The 19,502-nt window shown below is 46.9% G+C and overlaps 1 protein-coding gene across 1 annotated transcript in view; it reads right to left on the bottom strand.

The window, feature by feature from the left end:
- LOC147120592 (protein mono-ADP-ribosyltransferase PARP14-like) overlaps positions 1-19,502 on the bottom strand; it is a 213,375-nt gene that overhangs the window by 9,833 nt on the left and 184,040 nt on the right. The window contains exons 23-24 of the mRNA XM_085986722.1: positions 15,787-15,932; positions 7,290-7,464 (exon numbers count right to left, since the gene is read on the bottom strand). Of these exons, the coding sequence (XP_085842848.1) occupies positions 7,290-7,464; positions 15,787-15,932 (321 nt within the window). The remainder of the gene's footprint in view (positions 1-7,289; positions 7,465-15,786; positions 15,933-19,502) is intronic.

Genomic DNA, 19,502 nt, shown 5'->3' with positions numbered 1-19,502 from the left:
AAAGCAAAAAAGGGGCAATCACACTGCTGGGAGTGTACTATAGACCTCTGAACAGTCAGAGGGAGATAGAAGAGCAAATATGTAGGCAAATGTCTGAGACGTGCAAAAATAAGGCAGTAATAGTAGGAAATTTCAACTTCCCTAATATTAACTGGGATAAAATTAGTGTGAAAGGCATAGAGGGAGCAGAACTCTTAAAATGCATACAGGAGAACTTTTTCAGCCAGTACGCAGCAAGCCCAACAAGAGATGGGGCGGTTCTGGACCTAGTTTTAGGGAATGAAGCTGGGCAGGTGGAAGGGGTATCAGTGGGAGAGCATATTGGTGGTAGTGATCATAATTCAGTTAGATTTAGGGTAGTCATGGAAAAGAATAGACCAGGAATAAAAGTTCTTAATTGGAGAAAAGCTAATTTTACTAAGCTGAGAAGTGATTTAGCCAAAGTGGACTGGAGACAGAAACTTGAAGGTAAATCAGTGTCAGGGCAGTGGGAGGCATTCGAGGAGGGGATAGTGAGGGTTCAGAGCAAGTATGTTCCCTTAAAGACAAAGGCCTAGAAATTCATTATAGCCACTTTTGGGGTGGTAAAGTCGGGCGGCCGCTAAAGTTTGTGCCCGGCGCAAATTCGAGGCCACTTCACTGATATTCATTAGCTTCGCCCTAAGAGTTTGCTTGAGCGCTAAAACTGGCGATGCACGGCTCTCTTTAGGCGCTAAGCCGGCGGCCCGGGGGTTGGGCGCAGGGCAGGTGCAGCGAGCTGCTGCATGACGGCAGACACGCTGGCTCCGGTGAGCTCATAATGGGGGAGGGTGGATTTGTTTTTTTTGACAGGCCGACACTGCTGTATTTGTGTTGTTGGGGAGGGCTTCTCTCCATCGGTTTGTCCTCCTCCTCCTCCTCCTCCTCCTCCTCCATCTCCATCTCCATCATCATCATCATCTTTGTCTCTCACAAAGTGTTGCAAAACGGCTGCCTTTTCTACTGCAGGAGTGCCCTTTAATTTGCGCTCCCCGCAGTCCGCCTCGGCTGTGTACCGTTCCACTTCACAGTCGTTCGGGCCGCCAGGCGCACAATGGGGCGGCGCAAGTGAAGTTCCGGTTCCGGGCGCACAAAGGGCGTTGCACGATGAAATGACGTCATGATCTGCGCGCGCAGCTGAGCGCGCGCAAAGACTTTGCGCCGGCGCTAAATGTCTACTGAAGTTGGGGCGAGGCGCAGATCGCGCTGCGCCCGGGCGCTAAGCGCCTAGCGCTCAAGATCTGCTCCTCCTAAGGCGTTAACGGTTGGCGCAGCCAACTGAATTTCTAGGCCCAAGGGTGGGACTAACAAATCTAGAGCCCCCTGGATGTCAAGGGGCATACAGCGTAGGATAAAAAACAAAAGGGAAGCTTATGACAGATACCGTGGACTCAATACTGCAGAAAACCAAGAGGAGTATAGAAAGTGCAGGGATGAAATTAAAAAGGAAATTAGGAAAGCAAAGAGAGGGCATGAAAAAATATTGGCAGGTAAAATCAAGGAAAACCCAAAGGTGTTTTATAAATACATTAAGAGCAAGAGGATAACTAAAGTCAGAGTAGGGGCTATTAGGGACCATAAAGGTAACCTGTGTGTGGAAGCAGATGACATGGGTATGGTTCTTAATGAATACTTTGCGTCTGTTTTCACAAAAGAGTGGAACGTGCAGACATTGCTATCGGGGGGGAGGAGTGTGAAATATTAGATGAAATAAACATAGTGAAAGAGGAAGTATTAAGGGATTTAGCATCTTTGAAAGTGGATAAATCCCCAGGCCTGGATGAAATGTATCCCAGACTGTTAAGAGAGGTAAGAGAGGAAACAGCAGAGGCTCTGACCATCATTTTCCGATCCTCTCTGGCTACAGGTGTGGTGCTAGAGGACTGGAGGACTGCTAACATGGTACCATTGTTTAAAAAGGGAGAAAGGGATAGACCGAGTAATTATAGGCCAGTGTGCCTAACCTCGGTGGTGGGAAAATTATTGGAAAAAATTCTGAGGGACAGGATAAATCTTCATTTAGAAAGACACAGATTAATCAGGGACAATCAGCATGGATTTGTTATGGGCAGGTCGTGTCTGACTAACTTGATTGAATTTTTTAAGGAGGTAACAAGGAGAGTCGATGAGGGTAGTGCATCTGATGTAGTCTATATGAATTTTAGCAAGGCTTTTGATAAGGTCCCGCATGGCAGACTGGTCACAAAAGTAAAAGCCCATGGGATCCAAGGCAAAGTGGCAAGTTGGATCCAAAATTGGTTCAGAGGCAGGAAACAAAGGGTAATGGTCGAAGGGTGTTTTTGTGACTGGAAGGCTGTTTCCAGTGGAGTTCCGCAGGGCTCAGTACTGGGTCCTTTGCTTTTTTGTGGTATATATATCAATGATTTGGACTTGAATGTAGGAAGTATGATTAAGAAGTTTGCAGATGATACAAAAATTGGCAGTGTGGTTGATAATGAAGAAAGCTGCAGGCTGCAGGAAGATATCAATGGACTGGTCAGGTGGGCAGAACAGTGGCAAAGGAATTCAACCTGGAGAAGTGTGAAGTAATGCATTTGGGGAGGGCTAACAAGGCAAGGGAATACAATATAAATGGTAGGATACTGAGAAGTGCAGAAGATCAGAGGGACCTTGGAGTGCATGTGAAGGTAGCAGGACAGGTAGATAAGGTGGTTAAGAAGGCACACGGGATACTCTCCTTTGTTAGCCAAGGCATAGAATATAAGAGCAGGGAGGTTATGCTTGAACTGTATAAAACACTAGTTAGGCTGCAGCTAGAATATTGCGAGCAGTTCTGGTCACCACTTTACAGGAAGAATGTGATTGCACTAGAGGGGGTGCATAGGAGATTTACGAGGATGTTGCCTGGGCTGGGGAACGTTAGCTATGAGGAAAGATTGGATGGGCTGGGGTTGTTTTCTTTGGAACAGAGAAGGCTGAGGGGAGACCTAATTGAGGTATATAAAATTATGAGGGGCCTAGATAGAGTTTCCCTTACCATAAGTGTTAATAACCAGGGGGCATAGATTTAAAGTAATTGGTCAGAAGTTTAGAGGAGATTTGAGGAGAAATTTCTTCACCCAGAGGGTGGTGGGGATCTGGAACTCACTGCCTGAAAGGGTGGTAGAGGCAGAGACCTTCATCACATTTAAAAAGTACTTGGATATGCACTTGAAGTGCAATAGCCTACAGGGCTACGGACCAAATGCTGGAACATGGGATTAGGGTGGAAAGCTCTTTGTCGGCCGGCACGGACAAGATGGGCCGAATGCCCTCTTTGTGTGCCATAAATTTCTAGGATTCTATGATCTTCTTTAGTGTTAACATGGGCTTAACAACTCTTCCACATTCAGTCAACTAGACAGCAGAAAATAACATGTGATCGCTATGGTGGCAGAGCTTAGGGTTAGGCCAGGATTCCAGGGGTTGTGTAAGTCCTATCTTAAAACTACAGGCCCTATAATTTTAATCAGAATTTTTTCACTCCTACTAGAAATGTTGGGTAACATTCACTTTCCAGTGAGATGAAACAAAACACTTGCAAATTCCAGTTAGGCGAGTTAAGAGAGCGGAGGAGAAAGAGAAAGAGAAAGAAATGAGACAGTAAAAGAAGAGAAGGACAGAGAAAAGAGAAGGACAGAGAAAAGAGGATTTAAAGGGAAGAAACAGAAAATACATTGGTGGCGTTTGGCTTCTCTGCAGGCCAAGTGACAGCTGCAGCCAGTCACTTTTAGCCCTGTTTATTTTTGGCATGTCTGGAGGTGAGTGCAGGTCGATACAGCCATAAAAAGGCCAATTGCACTTTGGGCTTCATAAGTGGGAGGATAAAGTACCAGTATCTAAATGGAGAGAAACTGCAAAGTGCTACAGTACAAAGGGATCTGGGGGTCCTGGTGCATGAAACACAAAAAGTTAGTATGCAGGTGCAGCAGGTGATCAGGAAGGCCAAAGGAATCTTGGCTTTTATTGCGAGGGGGATGGAGTATGAAAACAGGGAAGTCTTGCTGCAGTTATACAGGGTATTGGTGAGGCCACACCTGGAATACTGCGTGTAGTTTTGGTTTCCATATTTAAGAAAAGATATACTTGCTCTCGAGGCGGTTCAGAGAAGGTTCACTCGGTTGATTCCGGAGATGAGGGGGTTGACGTATGAGGAAAGGTTGAGTAGGTTGGGACTCTACTCATTGGAGTTCAGAAGAATGAGAGGCGATCTTATCGAAACATATAAGATTGTGAGGGGGCTTGATCGGGTGGATGCGGTGAGGATGTTTCCACTGATGGGTGAGACTAGAACTAGGGGGCATAATCTAAGAATAAGGGGCTGCTCTTTCAAAACTGAGATGAGGAGAAACTTCTTCACTCAGAGGGTAGTAAATCTATGGAACTTGCTACCCCAGAGAGCTGCAGAAGCTGCAACATTAAATAAATTTAAAATGGAGATAGACAGTTTCCTAGCAGATAAGGGAATTAGGGGTTACGGGGAGAGGGCAGGGAAGTGGACGTGAGTCTAGATTCGGATCAGCCATGATCCTATTGAATGGCAGAGCAGGCCCGAGGGGCCGTATGGCCTACTCCTGCTCCTACTTCTTATGTTCTTATGTTCTTATGTAGAATAAAGAAGTAATTATAAATTTGTACAAGGCATTGTTCCAGCCACTGCTCGAGTACTGTGTGCAGTTTTGGGCACTCAGTTCTAGAAAGGGCAATAAAGCCATTGAGAATGTACAGCATAGGTTCACCAGGATTGCACCAGGGACATGAGAATGAAGTTATGAGGATAGACGAGATACTGGGACTGTTTGTACCAGAACAGAGGAAATTAGGAGGAGATCTAGTGAAAGATTTTTAAATTATAAAGGGTTGTGATACACTGAATAGGGAAAGATTATTTCCTCTGGTTTGGGGAGTCTGTGACGAGGGGGCACCAATTTAAAATTGTCACCAAGATAGTGCAGAGAGAGGCTAGGAGACATTTTTTTAATGCAGCGTTGTGGGAACATGGAATTCTTTGCCACAGAATAGTTCAGGCATCTTTAAAGGGAGGAGTAGATAAACATTTGAAGCTGAAAAAGGTACAAGGTCATGGGGAAAGAGGAGGGCAGTGGGATTAGTTCTGGATTGCTCTTGCAAAGAGATAGCACAGGTATGAGTGACTGAATGGCCTCTTCTTGTGCAGTAAGCCAAAGCAAACAGGGTATTGGGATGTATTAATAGAACCATTCAGTACAAGTCAAAGGACACCATTCTGTCCTTATGCAGGTCCTTGGTTAGACTGCATCTGGAGTACTGCACCCAGTTTTGGTCCCCTCACATGGTGGGTGATATAGTGGTGCTCGAAAAGGTTCAGAGATCTATGACAATGGTTTGTAGCTTAATGAACCTTAGTTACTCAGACAGCCTTAAACAGCTGGGTCTACTTACTTTAGAGCAGCATAGACTTAGTGATCACCTGATAGAGGTATATAAAGTAATGGATTGTGTGCCTATTGATAGATTATTTTAGTTTGACAGATTGGGAAGGACCAGAGGACTTGCATTTAAACTACACAAGAGTAGGAATAGGCTAGATGTCAGGTGTTTCTTCTTTTTCCAGAAAGTAATTATATTCAATAATCAAAAATGCTAATGGGTTGCTGGCCTTTATATCTAGAGGACTAGAATACAAGGGGGTAGAAGTCATGCTGCAGCTATACAAAACCCTGGTTAGACCACACCTGGAGTACTGTGAGCAGTTCTGGGCATCACACCTTAGGAAGGCTATATTGGCCTTGGAGGGAGTGCAGCGTAGGTTTACCAGAATGAAACCCAGACTTCAAGGGTTACGTTACGAGGAGAGATTACACAAATTAGGGTTGTATTCCCAGGAATTTAGAAGGTTAAGGGGTGATCTGATCGAAGTTTTCCAGATATTAAGGGGAACAGATAGGATAGATAGAGAGAAACTATTTCCACTGGTTGGGGAATCTAGGACTAGGGGACATAGTCTAAACATTAGAGCCAGACCTTTCAGGAGTGAAACTAGGAAACACTTCTACATACAAAGGGTGGTAGAAGTTTGGAACTCTCTTCCGCAAATGGCAATTGATGATAGATCAATTGTTAATTTTAAATCTGAGATTGATAGATTTCTGTTAACCACAGGTATTAAAGGATATGGGGCAAAGGCGGGTATATGGAGTTAGGTCGCAGATCAGCCATGATCTCATTGAATGGCGGAGCAGGCTTGAGGGGCTGAATGGCCTACTCATGTTCCTATGTTCCTAGTAGTGAGACTCTGGAATGTGTTGCCAGCTTGTGCAGTGTGTGATGACTATCTTTTTCCCCATATTGGGTGGGGGGGGGTGGGGGCGGGGCGGGGGCGCGGTGCTGGAGGTGGAGGTGGTGCAAGTGTCTAGACATGAGGCTCCTGGTATCATGAGTGTGAGGCAGGCTTGGTGGACCAGCTGGCCTTTTCAAGCTCGGTATTTTTGTATATTCATAAATTTCTATAGTTCAAATGTATAATTCAACCAAGTGGCAGCTTGGCACAGTTGGTGATATTCTTACTTCTCAGTCAGATAGTTGTGGGATCAAGCTCCATTCCAGAACTTGTGTGCATAATCTATGCTGACATTTCAGTGCAGTGCTAGAGCAATCCAAAACTAATCCCAGTGTCCCACTCTTTCCTCATAGTCCTGTATCGTCCTCTGTTTCAAAGAGTTATCCCATTTTACCATAAAAGATGCAATGGTCTTTGTCTCAATCACTCGCTGTTGCAAAGCATACCATGCTGCAACAACTCACGATGTAAAGAAGTTCTTCCCAGCTGACTCCCAACCAGAGTTATTCACCCTATCAAAACCGTTCAGAATGAAAAAAAACCTCTCTTGAATTTCCTCAGCTTTCTCTATATAGTTCCAGTATCTCAAGTCTCCCCTCATATCTACAGTTTCCAATCGCTGGCATCATCCTGCTGAAGCTACGCTCTGGGATATCTCCAATGCTGACATATCTGCCTGTACATCATATTCTTGTGCCATATGGCATTAGCCACTCATGGCTAACCATAGGTGGTCGTTGATGCCATTTTTTCCCAATCCATTGGCATCAGAATTTGTCATCGTAAGAATTTGTAACACGAGCTCAGAGCGGGCAGCTGATAAGTTACTTCATTTGAAAATGTAAGTGCCCCTCAAACACTGTTCACTGGTTTTCTTTGTCAGACTATTTTCGGCCTGAATATTCAAACAGTATTTTGATCCTTTTATTCTTGTATTTTCTCTGGTTCTTACCATTTCTCCCGCAAAAGCTTCTGTTGAATCCAGTTTTGTTCGCTTTTTGGGAAATTTCCTTTGTAGTCCCATGATACAGGATCTGCTCAATATTTAGGCCAGGATTCTTTCTTCGTACTGTTTCTTTCCTGACAGAATAACTTTGCCAAAGCTTACGATTCTGGATCCTTTCGACCTAGATGAGACATTTATACAGCATTAGTTTTTGAAGCAAAATTAAATAGATTAAGAGTTGCAACTAACATTATTCAGCTATTTTAGTAAAATACATTCTGTATGAAGTATGACTGAGTCTCACTGGACATTAAAAAAAACCAAACATTTGGGGCCTGAAATTCTGAATAGAGCTTGAATCGATTGATCAGAACGGGGTCGGACAGTGGGGTAGAACTGAATTTAACTGGGATTGAATTCTGTTACTACAGTGAAGCAACTTTCCAGTAGAAGGGAAGAGGTGTTCTCAGAGGTCAGGTTTGGGGCATAGAAACATAGAATATAGGAGCAGGAGTAGGCCATTCGGCCCCTCGAGCCTGCTCCGCCATTTAATGCAATCATGGCTGATCATCCAAATTCAGTACCCTGTCCCTTCTCCCCATATCCCTTGATCCCTTTAGCCTTAAGAAATATATCTAACTCCTTCTTGAACATATTTAATGAATTGGCCTCAACTGTCTTCTGTGGTAGAGAATTCCACAGGTTCACCACTCTCTGGGTGAAGAAATTCCTCCTCATCTCAGTCCTAAATGGCTTACCCCTTATCCTTAGACTGTGACCCCCGTTCTGGACTCCCCCGCCATTGGGAACAGCCTTCCTGCATCTAATCTGTCCAGTCCTGTTAGAATTTTTATAAGTTTCAATGAGATCCCCTCTCATTCTTCTAAACTCTAGCGAATATAATCCTAATCAACCCAATCTCTCTTCATACGTCATTCCTGCCATCCCAGGTATCAGTCTGGTGAATCTTTGCTGCACTCCCTCCATGGCAAGAACATCCTTCCTCAGATAAGGCGACCAAAACTGCACACAGTACTCAAGGTGTGGCCTCACCAAGGCCCTGTACAACTGCAGCAAGACATCCTTGTTCCTGTACTCGAACCCTCTTGCTACGAAGGCCAACATACTATTTGCCTTCTTAAATGCCTGCTGAACCTGCATGCTTACTGTTGTGTCCGTCAGTAGTAAGACACAAGACTGCAGGAGAACGGTACAACAGGTGTTTACTCAACGCGGCTCACTCTGGAACTGAACTGTACAGATTACTACTCAGTGCTATATACAGGTGTGGTCACTGCCGGTACTACAGTATACATGAGCTGTAAAAAGTAGTTCCCCCCTTAAAGGTATATACATTACAATTCCTCCCCTTTTAGATTAACAGTACCATAACACTCATTTAACAATTAAATATCAAACTAATTACAATTAACACTTTTAACATACAACGTTAGCTGAAAATAGTCCATTTATATATTCAGTCTTTGGGGAGGCTTCCTGATCCTTTCTGGATAGCGCCTTTCCCGAGTGTCTCGCTCTTGGTGCGGAGGCGATTCTGGCACCTTGTCGTCGGTTGGGTCATCAGCTTCCGATGCTACTGTTTCTGGGGTAGATGCGACCTGTACGTCGGGTTCCTCACCAGGTACGTATGGGCGAGGCATGGGGTTGACTTGTTCCTGTGACTCTAGGATCTGGTCAGCATGGCGTCTCACGATGTTCTCCCCAACGTCCACTGTGTACATTAGTGGGCCCTGCCGTGTGCATATCGTTCCTGGCTGCCATTTTTCTGTTCGGTAGTCGCGGGCCAAGACTGGTTGCCCTACATTGAAGCTCCTTGTTGGCTTCTCATGGATGTGCTGGAATTGCTTACTCTCAACATCTCTTCGTACGTTTGGTCTGAGCAAATCCAGGCGAGATCTTAACCTTCGGTTAAAGAACATCATGGCCGGGGCCTGGTTGGTGACTGCATGTGTCGCATTCCGGTAGGCGAACAGGAAATTGTCCACCTTATGCTGCAGCGGAATGTTGTCATTGTACATAGCCTTTATTGCCTTCTTAAAGGTTTGTACGAACCTCTCAGCCAATCCATTTGTGGCTGGATGATACGGGGCGGATGTGTAATGCCTTACCCCATTCTTCTTCATAAACCTCCGGAACTCTTCGGACACAAACTGTGGTCCGTTATCGGAGCAAATCTGTTCTGGCAAGCCGTTCCTGGCAAAAATGGTCCGTAGGACTGCAATAGTTTTCTCCGTGGTGGTGGAGGACATTTTGATGACCTCAGGCCATTTCGAGTGCACATCCACAGCTATTAAAAACATTGAGTCCATGAATGGACCAGCAAAATCAATATGCACCCGTTGCCATGGAGATGAGGGCCACTCCCATGGGTGTAGAGGGGCATGTGGTGGTGCATTTTGGACTTTCTGGCATCCTGAGCAGCTCTTGGTCAGGTCCTCGATTTGTTTATCGATTCCCGGCCACCACACATAAGTCTTGGCAAGTCTTTTCATTTTTACCCCTCCCAGATGACCCTCATGAAGCTCATTGAGCACTCTATCCCTTAACTTGGGTGGAATTACCACTCGGGATCCACACATCAAGATCCCCCAGCACACTGACAGCTGTTCTCTTCTTGTCGAGAATGCTGGCAACAGTGAGTCGCCATGTGCTGGCCATCCCTTCACCGTCAAATCATATACCCGAGACAGTGTCGGGTCATTTCGGGTCTCCTTTTCTATACGAGCGTTAGTTACCGGTAGGTATTCAACTATAGTCGAATGAAATATTTTGACAGGATCCACTGCTGGTGCTTCCTCCGCAGTAGGCAGTGGCAGGCGTGATAGCCCATCAGCATTTCCATGCTGTTTCGTGCCCTTATATTCAATCTCATAGTGGTGCGCCCCTAGAAAGAGTGACCATCTTTGTAGTCGTTGCGCAGTCATCACCGGAACGCCCTTCTTCGGATTAAAAATGGAGACAAGAGGCTGGTGGTCAGTCAGCAAGGTGAATTTCTGCCCATGCAGATAGTGATTGAACTTTTTCACTCCCCACACTAGGCTGAGGGCCTCCCTGTCAATCTGGGTGTAGTTACGCTCGGCTGAGGTTAGTGATCGTGACGCAAAGGCTATTGGCCTCTCTGAGCCGTCCGAGAATTTGTGCGACAGCACCGCTCCAATGCCGTACGGTGACACATCACACGCCAGCCAAATTGGTAGTGCTGGGTTGAAATGGGCCAATACCTCTTTCGATGTGATTAGTGTTTTGCTCTTCTGGAAAGCTCATTTACATTCGTCACTCCACTTACATGGCACTCCAGTTTGCAGTAGGGTGTTCAGTGGGTGTAGTATTGTAGACAAATTTGGCAAGAACTTATGGTAGTAGTTTACCAGCCCGAGGAACGACCTCAGTTGTGACATGTTTTCCGGTGCTGGAGCCTTGACTACTGCCTTAATCTTTTCTGGGGACTTATGTAACCCCTCTTTATCGATAACGTGGCCACAATACGAGATCTGTTTTTTAAAAAACTCGCATTTGGGGCGGTTAGCTCAGAGCCCACATTCCTTCAATCTAGTGAGCACCTGCTCCAGGTTGGCGAGGTGATCACTGTCATTTTCGCCCGTGACCAGGATGTCGTCCAAATAACACTGGGTCCCTGGGATCCCTTGCAGGACTTGTCCCACTGCCCTTTGCCAAATAGCCGGAGCTGATGCTACCCTGAATACCAGCCAGTTGTATTGGTAGAGACCTTTATGGGTGTTGATTGAGGTATTTTTTTGATGCTTCTTCTACCTCCATTTGCAGATACGCCTGGGCCAGATCAATCTTAGTGAAGCGTTTCCCTCCAGATAGCGAGGCGAAAATATCTTCAATCCGCGGAAGTGGATATTGCGCGGTGTGAAGGAGTGGGTTCACTGTTACCTTGAAGTCCCCACAGATGCGAACCTTCCTTGGTTCCCCAGGCGTGCTGCTCAACGACTTTTTCATCACAGGGACAATGGGTGTAGCCCACTCGCTCCAGTCTACCTTGGACAGTACTCCTGAACGTTCCAAACTCTCCAGCTCTGCTTCGACGGCTGGGCAGATCGCATAAGGTACCGGTCTGGCGTTAAAAAATTTTGGGCTTGCGTTTTCTTTGATTTTAATTGTTGCTGTCATGCCTTTTAGTGTTCCGAGTCCTTGCTGGAACACTTCTTGCGCGTCGGTTAGGATCTTTGACAGTCACCCAGGTGTGACGTCGTCATCCTTTTTGGCAGCCACAGTCAGTGCTTGTATGGAATGCCAATCCAGCTATATTTTCCGGATCCATTCACGTCCCAGTAATGGTGGTCCTCCATCTTGCAATACATACAGGTCTAGTTTTGGTGTTTCCTTACCATTATATATAACGGTCACCCTTATTTTTCCTTTGGGGTAGACTTTTTGCCCCGTGTACGTCTTCAAAATAATTTTTGTGTCTCTCAAGGGTATGTGTGAGAATAGCTGCTCGTAGTCCCGTCGGTTTATGACTGTTAGGGCTGATCCTGTGTCCAATTCCATTTTTACCTGGACTCCTGCTATCTTGAGAGTGACCCAAATGGTTCGGTGATCCTCCGTTTTGATCACATTATGTAGTTTCAGACAACTCAGCTCCCTGCTTTCTGAGTCGGTATCACTCTTTTGTTCATCTGAACTATTCTCCGTCACCTTATGTACCTTCTTGTACTTTTCTTTTGGAGATTTCTTATTGCTGGTTTTCTTTCCCGACCTGCAGACTCGTGCTATGTGTCCTACTTTTCCACACTGTCTGCACACTTTGTCTTTGAACCAGCAATCATTGTGGTCGTGTGTTGTTCTGCCGTAGCGATAGCACTTCTCTGTTCCATATGACATTTCGTTTGTGCCATATTCTTGTGGTCTCTGTTGTATCTCTGCAGCGCCCCGTGCTGCTGCTTCATATGATACCGCAATGCTGAAAGCCTTGTCCAGCGTAAGGTCCTTTTCAGATAAAAGCCGTTTCTGGGTTCCTTCACTTTGAAGCCCCCACACAAACTTGTCCCTTAAGGTATCTGCCAGTCCCGTTCCAAACTGGCAGTGTTTCGATAGTTTGCGCAGTTCTGTTAAATATTCAGCATTGCTTTCATCCTTATGCTGGTTCCGTTTGTGAAACTTGAATCTTTCTGCTATCAGCAGCGGTGTGGGGTTTAAATGTTCCTGTAGTATGGTCACTATGTCTCCAAAACTCTTTTCCACTGGCTTCGCTGGGGTTACTAGATTTTGTAATAAGCCATACATCTTTGCACCCATTAAATTTAACAATACCGGCGCTTTCTTGTCGTCTGACACCTGATTTGCCTTGCAGTATACCTCTATTCATTCGACATATGTAGTCCAATCTTCGACTTCACTGTCAAATGCGGTGATACTGCCACTCTTCGGCATTTTGGGTGTGGTTTAAAATGGCTTAAAATGGCGTCTCCCGCGCTTTCCTTCCTCCCCTGCTGCTGCCAACGCCACTCTCGGCGGTCCTCGTAGCAATGGCGGCGCCCTGTAGGTTTCGCGCGCTTCTCCTGCGCTGCTGCCAACACCGCTCTCGGCGGTCCTCGTGGCAATGGCGGCGCCTCGCGGGTTTCTACGCGTCTCTCTCCCTCTCCTCAACGCTGCTCAGCCCCTGAACACCGGCTGCGCCCTGTGCGCTCTGCCCTCTCTCTCTCTCCCGTCGACGCTGCTCGGCCCTTTGCTGTGCCGCTCGGTCGGGCTCTAGCCCGCCGCTGTCCGGGAAGGGTCTGCGCACTACCTGTTGCCAGCCCGTTTCACTGGACCACCACCACTGGAAAGCCAAGCCTGGCTCTCAACAGCCTCCCCCGCAATTCTCGAGTCTCTGCTGGATGACTGGGCGGTTGCCCGTGGTCGACGCCCGTGTCTCTGGCCTTGACCTCCAATCTACTGGTCTCCAGGAACGAATCTCTGGGAGGTGATGCAGAGTTGCAGGTAGGATCGAATTTGCCTCGTCGCCAATGTTGTGTCCGTCAGTAGTAAGACACAAGACTGCAGGAGAACGGTACAACAGGTGTTTACTCAACGTGCCTCACTCTGGAACTGAACTGTACAGATTACTACTCAGTGCTATATACAGGTGTGGTCACTGCCGGTACTACAGTATACATGAGCTGTAAAAAGTAATTCCCCCCTTAAAGGTATATACATTACACTTACCTTCAGCGACTGCTGCACAAGGACACCCAGGTCTCATTGCACTTCCCCTTTTCCCAATCTACTGCTGTTCAGATAATAATCTGCCTTCCTGTTTTTGCCACCAAAGTGGATAACCTCGCATTTATCCACATTATACTGCATCTGCCCAATCGCCCAACCTGTCCAAATCGTATTGGAGTTTCTCTGCATCCTCCTCACAGCACACACGCCCACCCAGCTTTGTGTCGTCTGCAAACTTGGAATATTACATCTAATTCCCTCGTCTAGATCATTAATATATATTGTGAATAACTGGGGTCCTAGCACCGATCCCTGCGGTACCCCACTAGTCACTGCCTTCCACTCGGAAAAAGACCCATTTATTCCAACACTTTGCTTCCTGTCTGCCAACCAGTTCACTATCCAAGTCAGTACCTTACCCCCAATCCCATGTGCTTTAACTTTGCACGCTAATCTCTTTGATTTTGATAGTTCTGCTGCCAGTGTTCTACAGAATTGAGGTGCTGCAAACACTGACAATCACTGCACAGAGGTGCACGGCTGCACCCAGGCTCTCCCATGACTCCCTCCCTATGCTTATGGAGGGAGTCACAGCACACAGAGAGATTCTCTTCCCTTCCAATGGGCGGAAGAGACATCCCCAGGAGACCAACGCAGTCTGGTTGCACATTGCACAGGAGGGCACAAGCTGGGATGTCGTCAGGAGGACCAGGCTGCAGTGGTGCAAGCCTTTCAATGATCTCAGTAGATCACGAAACGTTACTGCCAAGCCACACTCAACCTCATCCTGCTGTGTCACTCATCACATCCCCATTGCTCTGCCTTCCCTACCCTACTCCTGCACATCCTTACTCACACCAACTTACCTTCCACCCATCCTTCTCTATCTACATTATCACTTCCCCATCTCACTAGGCACCCTTCACACTCAACCTTATCCTAGTCTAATCATACCAACTAATAACACACAAGAGTAGTCACTTGGGTGTTTTAGCCAATGTTTATGTGAAGTTTCTTTTAATGTGCTGTCAAACATTGAAACATTTATTTTCAACACTTTGCATTCTGGGACAAACTTGTGTGCACCTTTGGAAGTGGCTTCGTGAGTTGCAGTGAATGGTGAGACATAACGATATGCCCCGCAATGGTGATGAGTGTGAAAGGAATGACTTGGGCATTGTAGGGATGCTTTTTGATGTTGGTGTGGGGTAGTGCCAACCTGGCACATCATGTGACAGCCAGGGTGTGCAGCGTCAAGTGAAGTAAATCTGGCTATGGTGAGGCCATCCCTGGCGTCCCGGGCAGCAATATGCTCGGGAGCTGATGCCCTGTATCCTGTGCAGCATCAGTTGATTGCAGAGAAGGTTGGTGTAGTTGTTGGTGCTGCTGGTGTGCCTGGTGCTGCTGGTGTTGGGGCTGATTGTGGTGTGATTCTGAGGACCAAGGTGAGATAATTTCAAGGGCACTGATGCTGATGGAATAGATGGCAGGTGAAGTTGAGATGACAGAAGCGATCTGTCAATGCTGGGAGAGGTTGTTCCAATGAGGTGACACTGGATAGAGCTTTTGCGCCAAACACTTGGAAGCTGCATAAAGCTCAATCTGTCTTCCAAATGCAGTAAGCAACAGCTTCTAACCTTGGAAAGTGAACAGCTATGAAATGGGAGCTTTTATACACCATTTGCAGCTGTCAAGTTAAGATATCATCCCATGCTGACACAGCTCCTGACCTCCTTACCTGACGTGATGCCTGAGCACCGGGGAAGCTGTGGGCGAACACTTAAAATTTAAAGTTGAGCTTAAAATAGTTTCAAAGCTTGTTAACAAGCTCTTAATAATCTAAATTGGCTCCCCCGCCGCTTGGTGTCGGGTCTGTTCAGCGATGATGGACCTGATATCTGGGAGACGAGCGTGGCGGCGGGTTGACAGTGTTCCCTACACGCTGTCAATGAAAAAAAATTCCCACCTGACCCGCCAGCAAACGCGCCCGCTAACTCCCCGAAAAATTCCCCTGGAGCACAGGAATTGGGAAAGTAAAACTTGAGATGCTATAGTGCCACCACTGGTGGGAGGATTTAAATACAGGAAGTTTTTAAAAAATATATTATAGTAGACTGATAAATGGATGGATGTCACACCAGAATCCAAGACAAATTGCATCTATTCCATAAATTTTAACTATCAATTCTTATATCAAGTCTCTAGCATCTGATACCTAATCTTTAATAGGGGTCTCACTAGTTTGCTTTACACAATAAAGTTGAGTAAAAAGCAACAAATGAAATCAAATTTTATTGATCATGCGTACCTTGATTATGTCAACAATTGTATCCTGACAAGATTTCCTGAATGTCTCTGCTACTTCATTGTATTCTATTGTAAATCCCTGAAGAGCAACCATCACAACTTCCTGATCTTTCATGTTAGTCCAAGTTGCTGGGAGTTCATACGTAGCTGGAACATAAAATAGATGCAGATGTAGTAACAAAGCACATTCTGACTAAAGTTAACTTAGAAGTTTCGCTTTTCATTTGTAAATGATCTGTCTTTGCCAATCAGTTCAATTTAGATATCTGCTTCACTCTCGTCAGCAAACATTAAAATAAGACCATTCAGAAAAGGCAATTCAGCCCTCACTTTGCTCACTGAGATGCAAACATTTGGGGCATTAAGTAAACTTTCAAGCAGAAAAAGTTTGAAATTTGCTTCGGGCTACTGAAGTTCCTGGAGCAAAAACTCCCAGATATTAATCTGACATTCCAATTTGCATTATTCAATCCTTGCATTCCACTGATGATTTTCTATGGTCATGTCAGGACAGCAGCACTGTGCTCTCAAATATTTCACCAGCTGTACACAACCTCATACCTTCAGTCCTGATCTTAACCACATCTCCATGCTGAACGTACAGTAAATTTGACTGAAGTCTTAGCTCATCAATCTGAAGAATTTACTATCATAACATCCAACTTTCTCTTACATGACAGCAAAGTTTTTTCCTCCTTTACCCTACCCAGAAACCCACTCTAAAGCCGGAACTTCCCCTTTGAAATGAGTGCGGGTTTGCAAGCGGGTGGCAGTTAAAAGCACTGCAATTGACAGCGCGTCAGGAAGCTGCTTTCATCCCGCCAACTTCTGCCACAGACCCACTCAGGAGAGGCGGGTGACCTAATTCAAGCATTTAAGAGCTTGTTAACAGATGATTAACAGGCTTTTTAACGTGATGTTACAGCTTTTTGCAGGGTGTGCAAGGGATTCACAGGCTTCCTGAAACTTGCCTGTCAAAGCAAGGTGAGAGCTGAGCGGCCATTGTGAGTTGAACAATTGACAGTTGAAATAATCACACAAATACTCACAGCTCACACCTGCTTCCTTGCCGAAGGGAAAGGCTTTTGCTGACATCACTGGTGCAGAGAATTTGCTTTCAGGAGTTTGCAGGTGATTTCTGCAACCTCGGAAGCCACTCTCACTACATTGCTAGTCACTCTCACTACATTGGAGGATTGTGCCTCTGATCTCCACTTTACCTGGCGTCTATCAGATCCGCATGGGTGCTGCTTATGCTGTTTCGCCTTGGACCTCAGGTTCGGACCAAGATCAGCCCCAGCAGCAGTTGCCTTTTCTTCACCGACCTGCTGCTCCACAGGAGAGAGGGGATGAGCACAGGGGAGCACCTTGCTGAACGCAATACCCCCAACAGCGGCTATATAGGGAGAGGATGAGCTTCCTGGGCATGACTGAACAGCAGTGCCTCAGGCTCTCACATCAGGTCATGGCAGACATTTGTAGCTTGCTGGAAGATGACCTGCTACCAAGTGGACCTGTCTTACCCATGGATGTCAAAGTCACCACGCCCTCAACTTCTTCGCCTCAGGCTCCTTCCAGGGATCTGCACCAACCATTTGCAGGATCTCACAGTTGGCCACCCACAGATGCTTCTCCCAGGTAACCAACGCCATGTTTCACAAGTCAGGCACTTATGTGCACTTTGCTAATGATGAAGTCAGTGTGACTGAGCGGGCGCTCGGCTTTGCAGCTCTGGCTGGCTTCCCACAGGTGCAGGGCGTCATCGACTGCACACATGTGGCCATCAAGGCACCCCCACATCACCCAGGAGTGTTCATGAACTGGAAGGGCTTCCAGTCCCTCAATGTGCAGCTCTTCTGCAACCACAAAAAGATCATCGTGCATGTGTGTGCCTGATTCCCAGGGAGCTGTCATGACTCTTTCGTCCTGCCCCAGTCCACTCTCCCTCAGTTCTTTGCACCTCCGACCAGACTTACCAGCTAGCTGCTTGAAGACAAGGGGTATCTACTGAAGACGTGGCTGATGACACCCTTGAGGCGGCCAAGCAATGAGGCCGAGGAGCGCTATAATCAAAGCCACATCATGACCAGATGTGTAATAGAGCAAGCAATCGGGATGCTGAAGATGCGCTTCAGATGCCTGGGCAGATCTGGAGAAGCCCTCCATGCACCAGCCAGGGTCTCCAGATTGATCATCGTATGCTGCGCACTGCACAACCCAGCGCAGCAGTGAGGATTGGAGCTACAGGAGGAGCAAGGTGCAGAGTCTTATCCCAGGAGGAGGAGGAGGAACCTGAGGTGCGGAAGGCACTAGCAGCAATGTACATTGCTGTGCGGGAAGCCCGGGTTGGACTCAAAATGGCACGATTTAGTTAATTTGCACCAGTGAACCCATATGGCACCCAGATACTCAAACAAATTCCCCCCAACCCCGCCAACACCACAAATCAGTCCTACAATGCCCAAGCCATTCCTGTCACGCACACGCCCATTGCTCGAGGCTAAGTAATGTCTTACCATTCACTCCAAGTGACAAGGCCACTTCCCAGGTAGAAGGCAAAAATGGACAAGATGGGAAACTGGTGCAAATACATGAATTTATGTGGCTCATAAATACAACTGAAACTTAACCCTCTAACATTTTGAAACACACCCTTGTGCGTCCACAATAGTGGCATTTCTCTTTTTCAAACTTCTACAATGTGCATCACCTGTGGCTTCATCAGAGGTAGAGGCAGGCTGTCACTTCCCTGCTCTGACTGCTTAGACACTTTTGGCGGACGTCCTCTTGGTTTTGGAGCCGTGAGGGCCCCGCCAAAGACTGCTCCTCCTGCACATGGGCAGGGGCAGACTCGGCCATCGAGATCCGAGGCAGCATGTGGGGCTTTGACTGAGGGGAAGGCAATGGGGGAGAAGTGGGAGCACTTTGAGCAGAGCCCCCACACTCATGTCCCCTCTCACTATCATCCCTCTCATGGGCCACCCGCACTTTCCTGCTAGCAAGGAGCTGGAGAGCACCTTGCTGCACAGCAGTGGGGCGATGAATGCCCAAGTTTAGGTTTATATCCCTCCTAGTTATGACTGCAATAAGAGTCTGCCATCTGTTGTTCATGGTAAGCATGTTCTCGTTTGACTGGCGCAATAGCTGCTCCGTGCAGGTGGCCATCCTTTCCATGGAAGGGCACATCGTAGTCATCGCCTGTGACATGGTGCTGCTCATGCTGGAGATGGACTTCTCCATTCTCTCTACAATCGCGCACATCGTGACTGGAAAAGCTGCCAGAGCCTCACGCATTTGTTGCTGCTCCTCCAAGATCATCCTCTTTGTCGAGGTTTAGCACCTGAATCCAGCTGAGCAGAGCTTGGAGTCTCCTGCGCCCTCCGATGAGGACGCTCCACTGCTGTCCCTGTCTCCACCATCTGCTGTTGCTCACTTGTGATCTGTGAGACACCAGGTGACAACACGACTCTCTCTCTCTCTCACTGGACCCACCGATGCGTGTGTATCTGCACTGGTGCTGGGTGCGCATGGATTGTGTGACGGTTCACCCTCAGGGACCGCAGCTTCCCTCTGAGGAGTCGTCTTTCTCCTCTGGCTGGACAGTGAGGGGGGGGGGGCACTTGATGAGCCTGTGGGAGAGTAAAGACATGAATTAGAGCTGTTATGATAAGAATGTTTTAAGTTACCATTATTCACACGATTATATTTCACTGGCTG

This window comes from Somniosus microcephalus, chromosome 4, assembly GCF_052327205.1.
Source record: "Somniosus microcephalus isolate GS21.2 chromosome 4, FLI_Smic_1.0, whole genome shotgun sequence".
In the NCBI taxonomy this organism is placed as follows: domain Eukaryota; kingdom Metazoa; phylum Chordata; class Chondrichthyes; order Squaliformes; family Somniosidae; genus Somniosus; species Somniosus microcephalus.
Note: the sequence above shows the minus strand (reverse complement) of the source record. Positions and strands in the feature narration are given on the sequence as shown.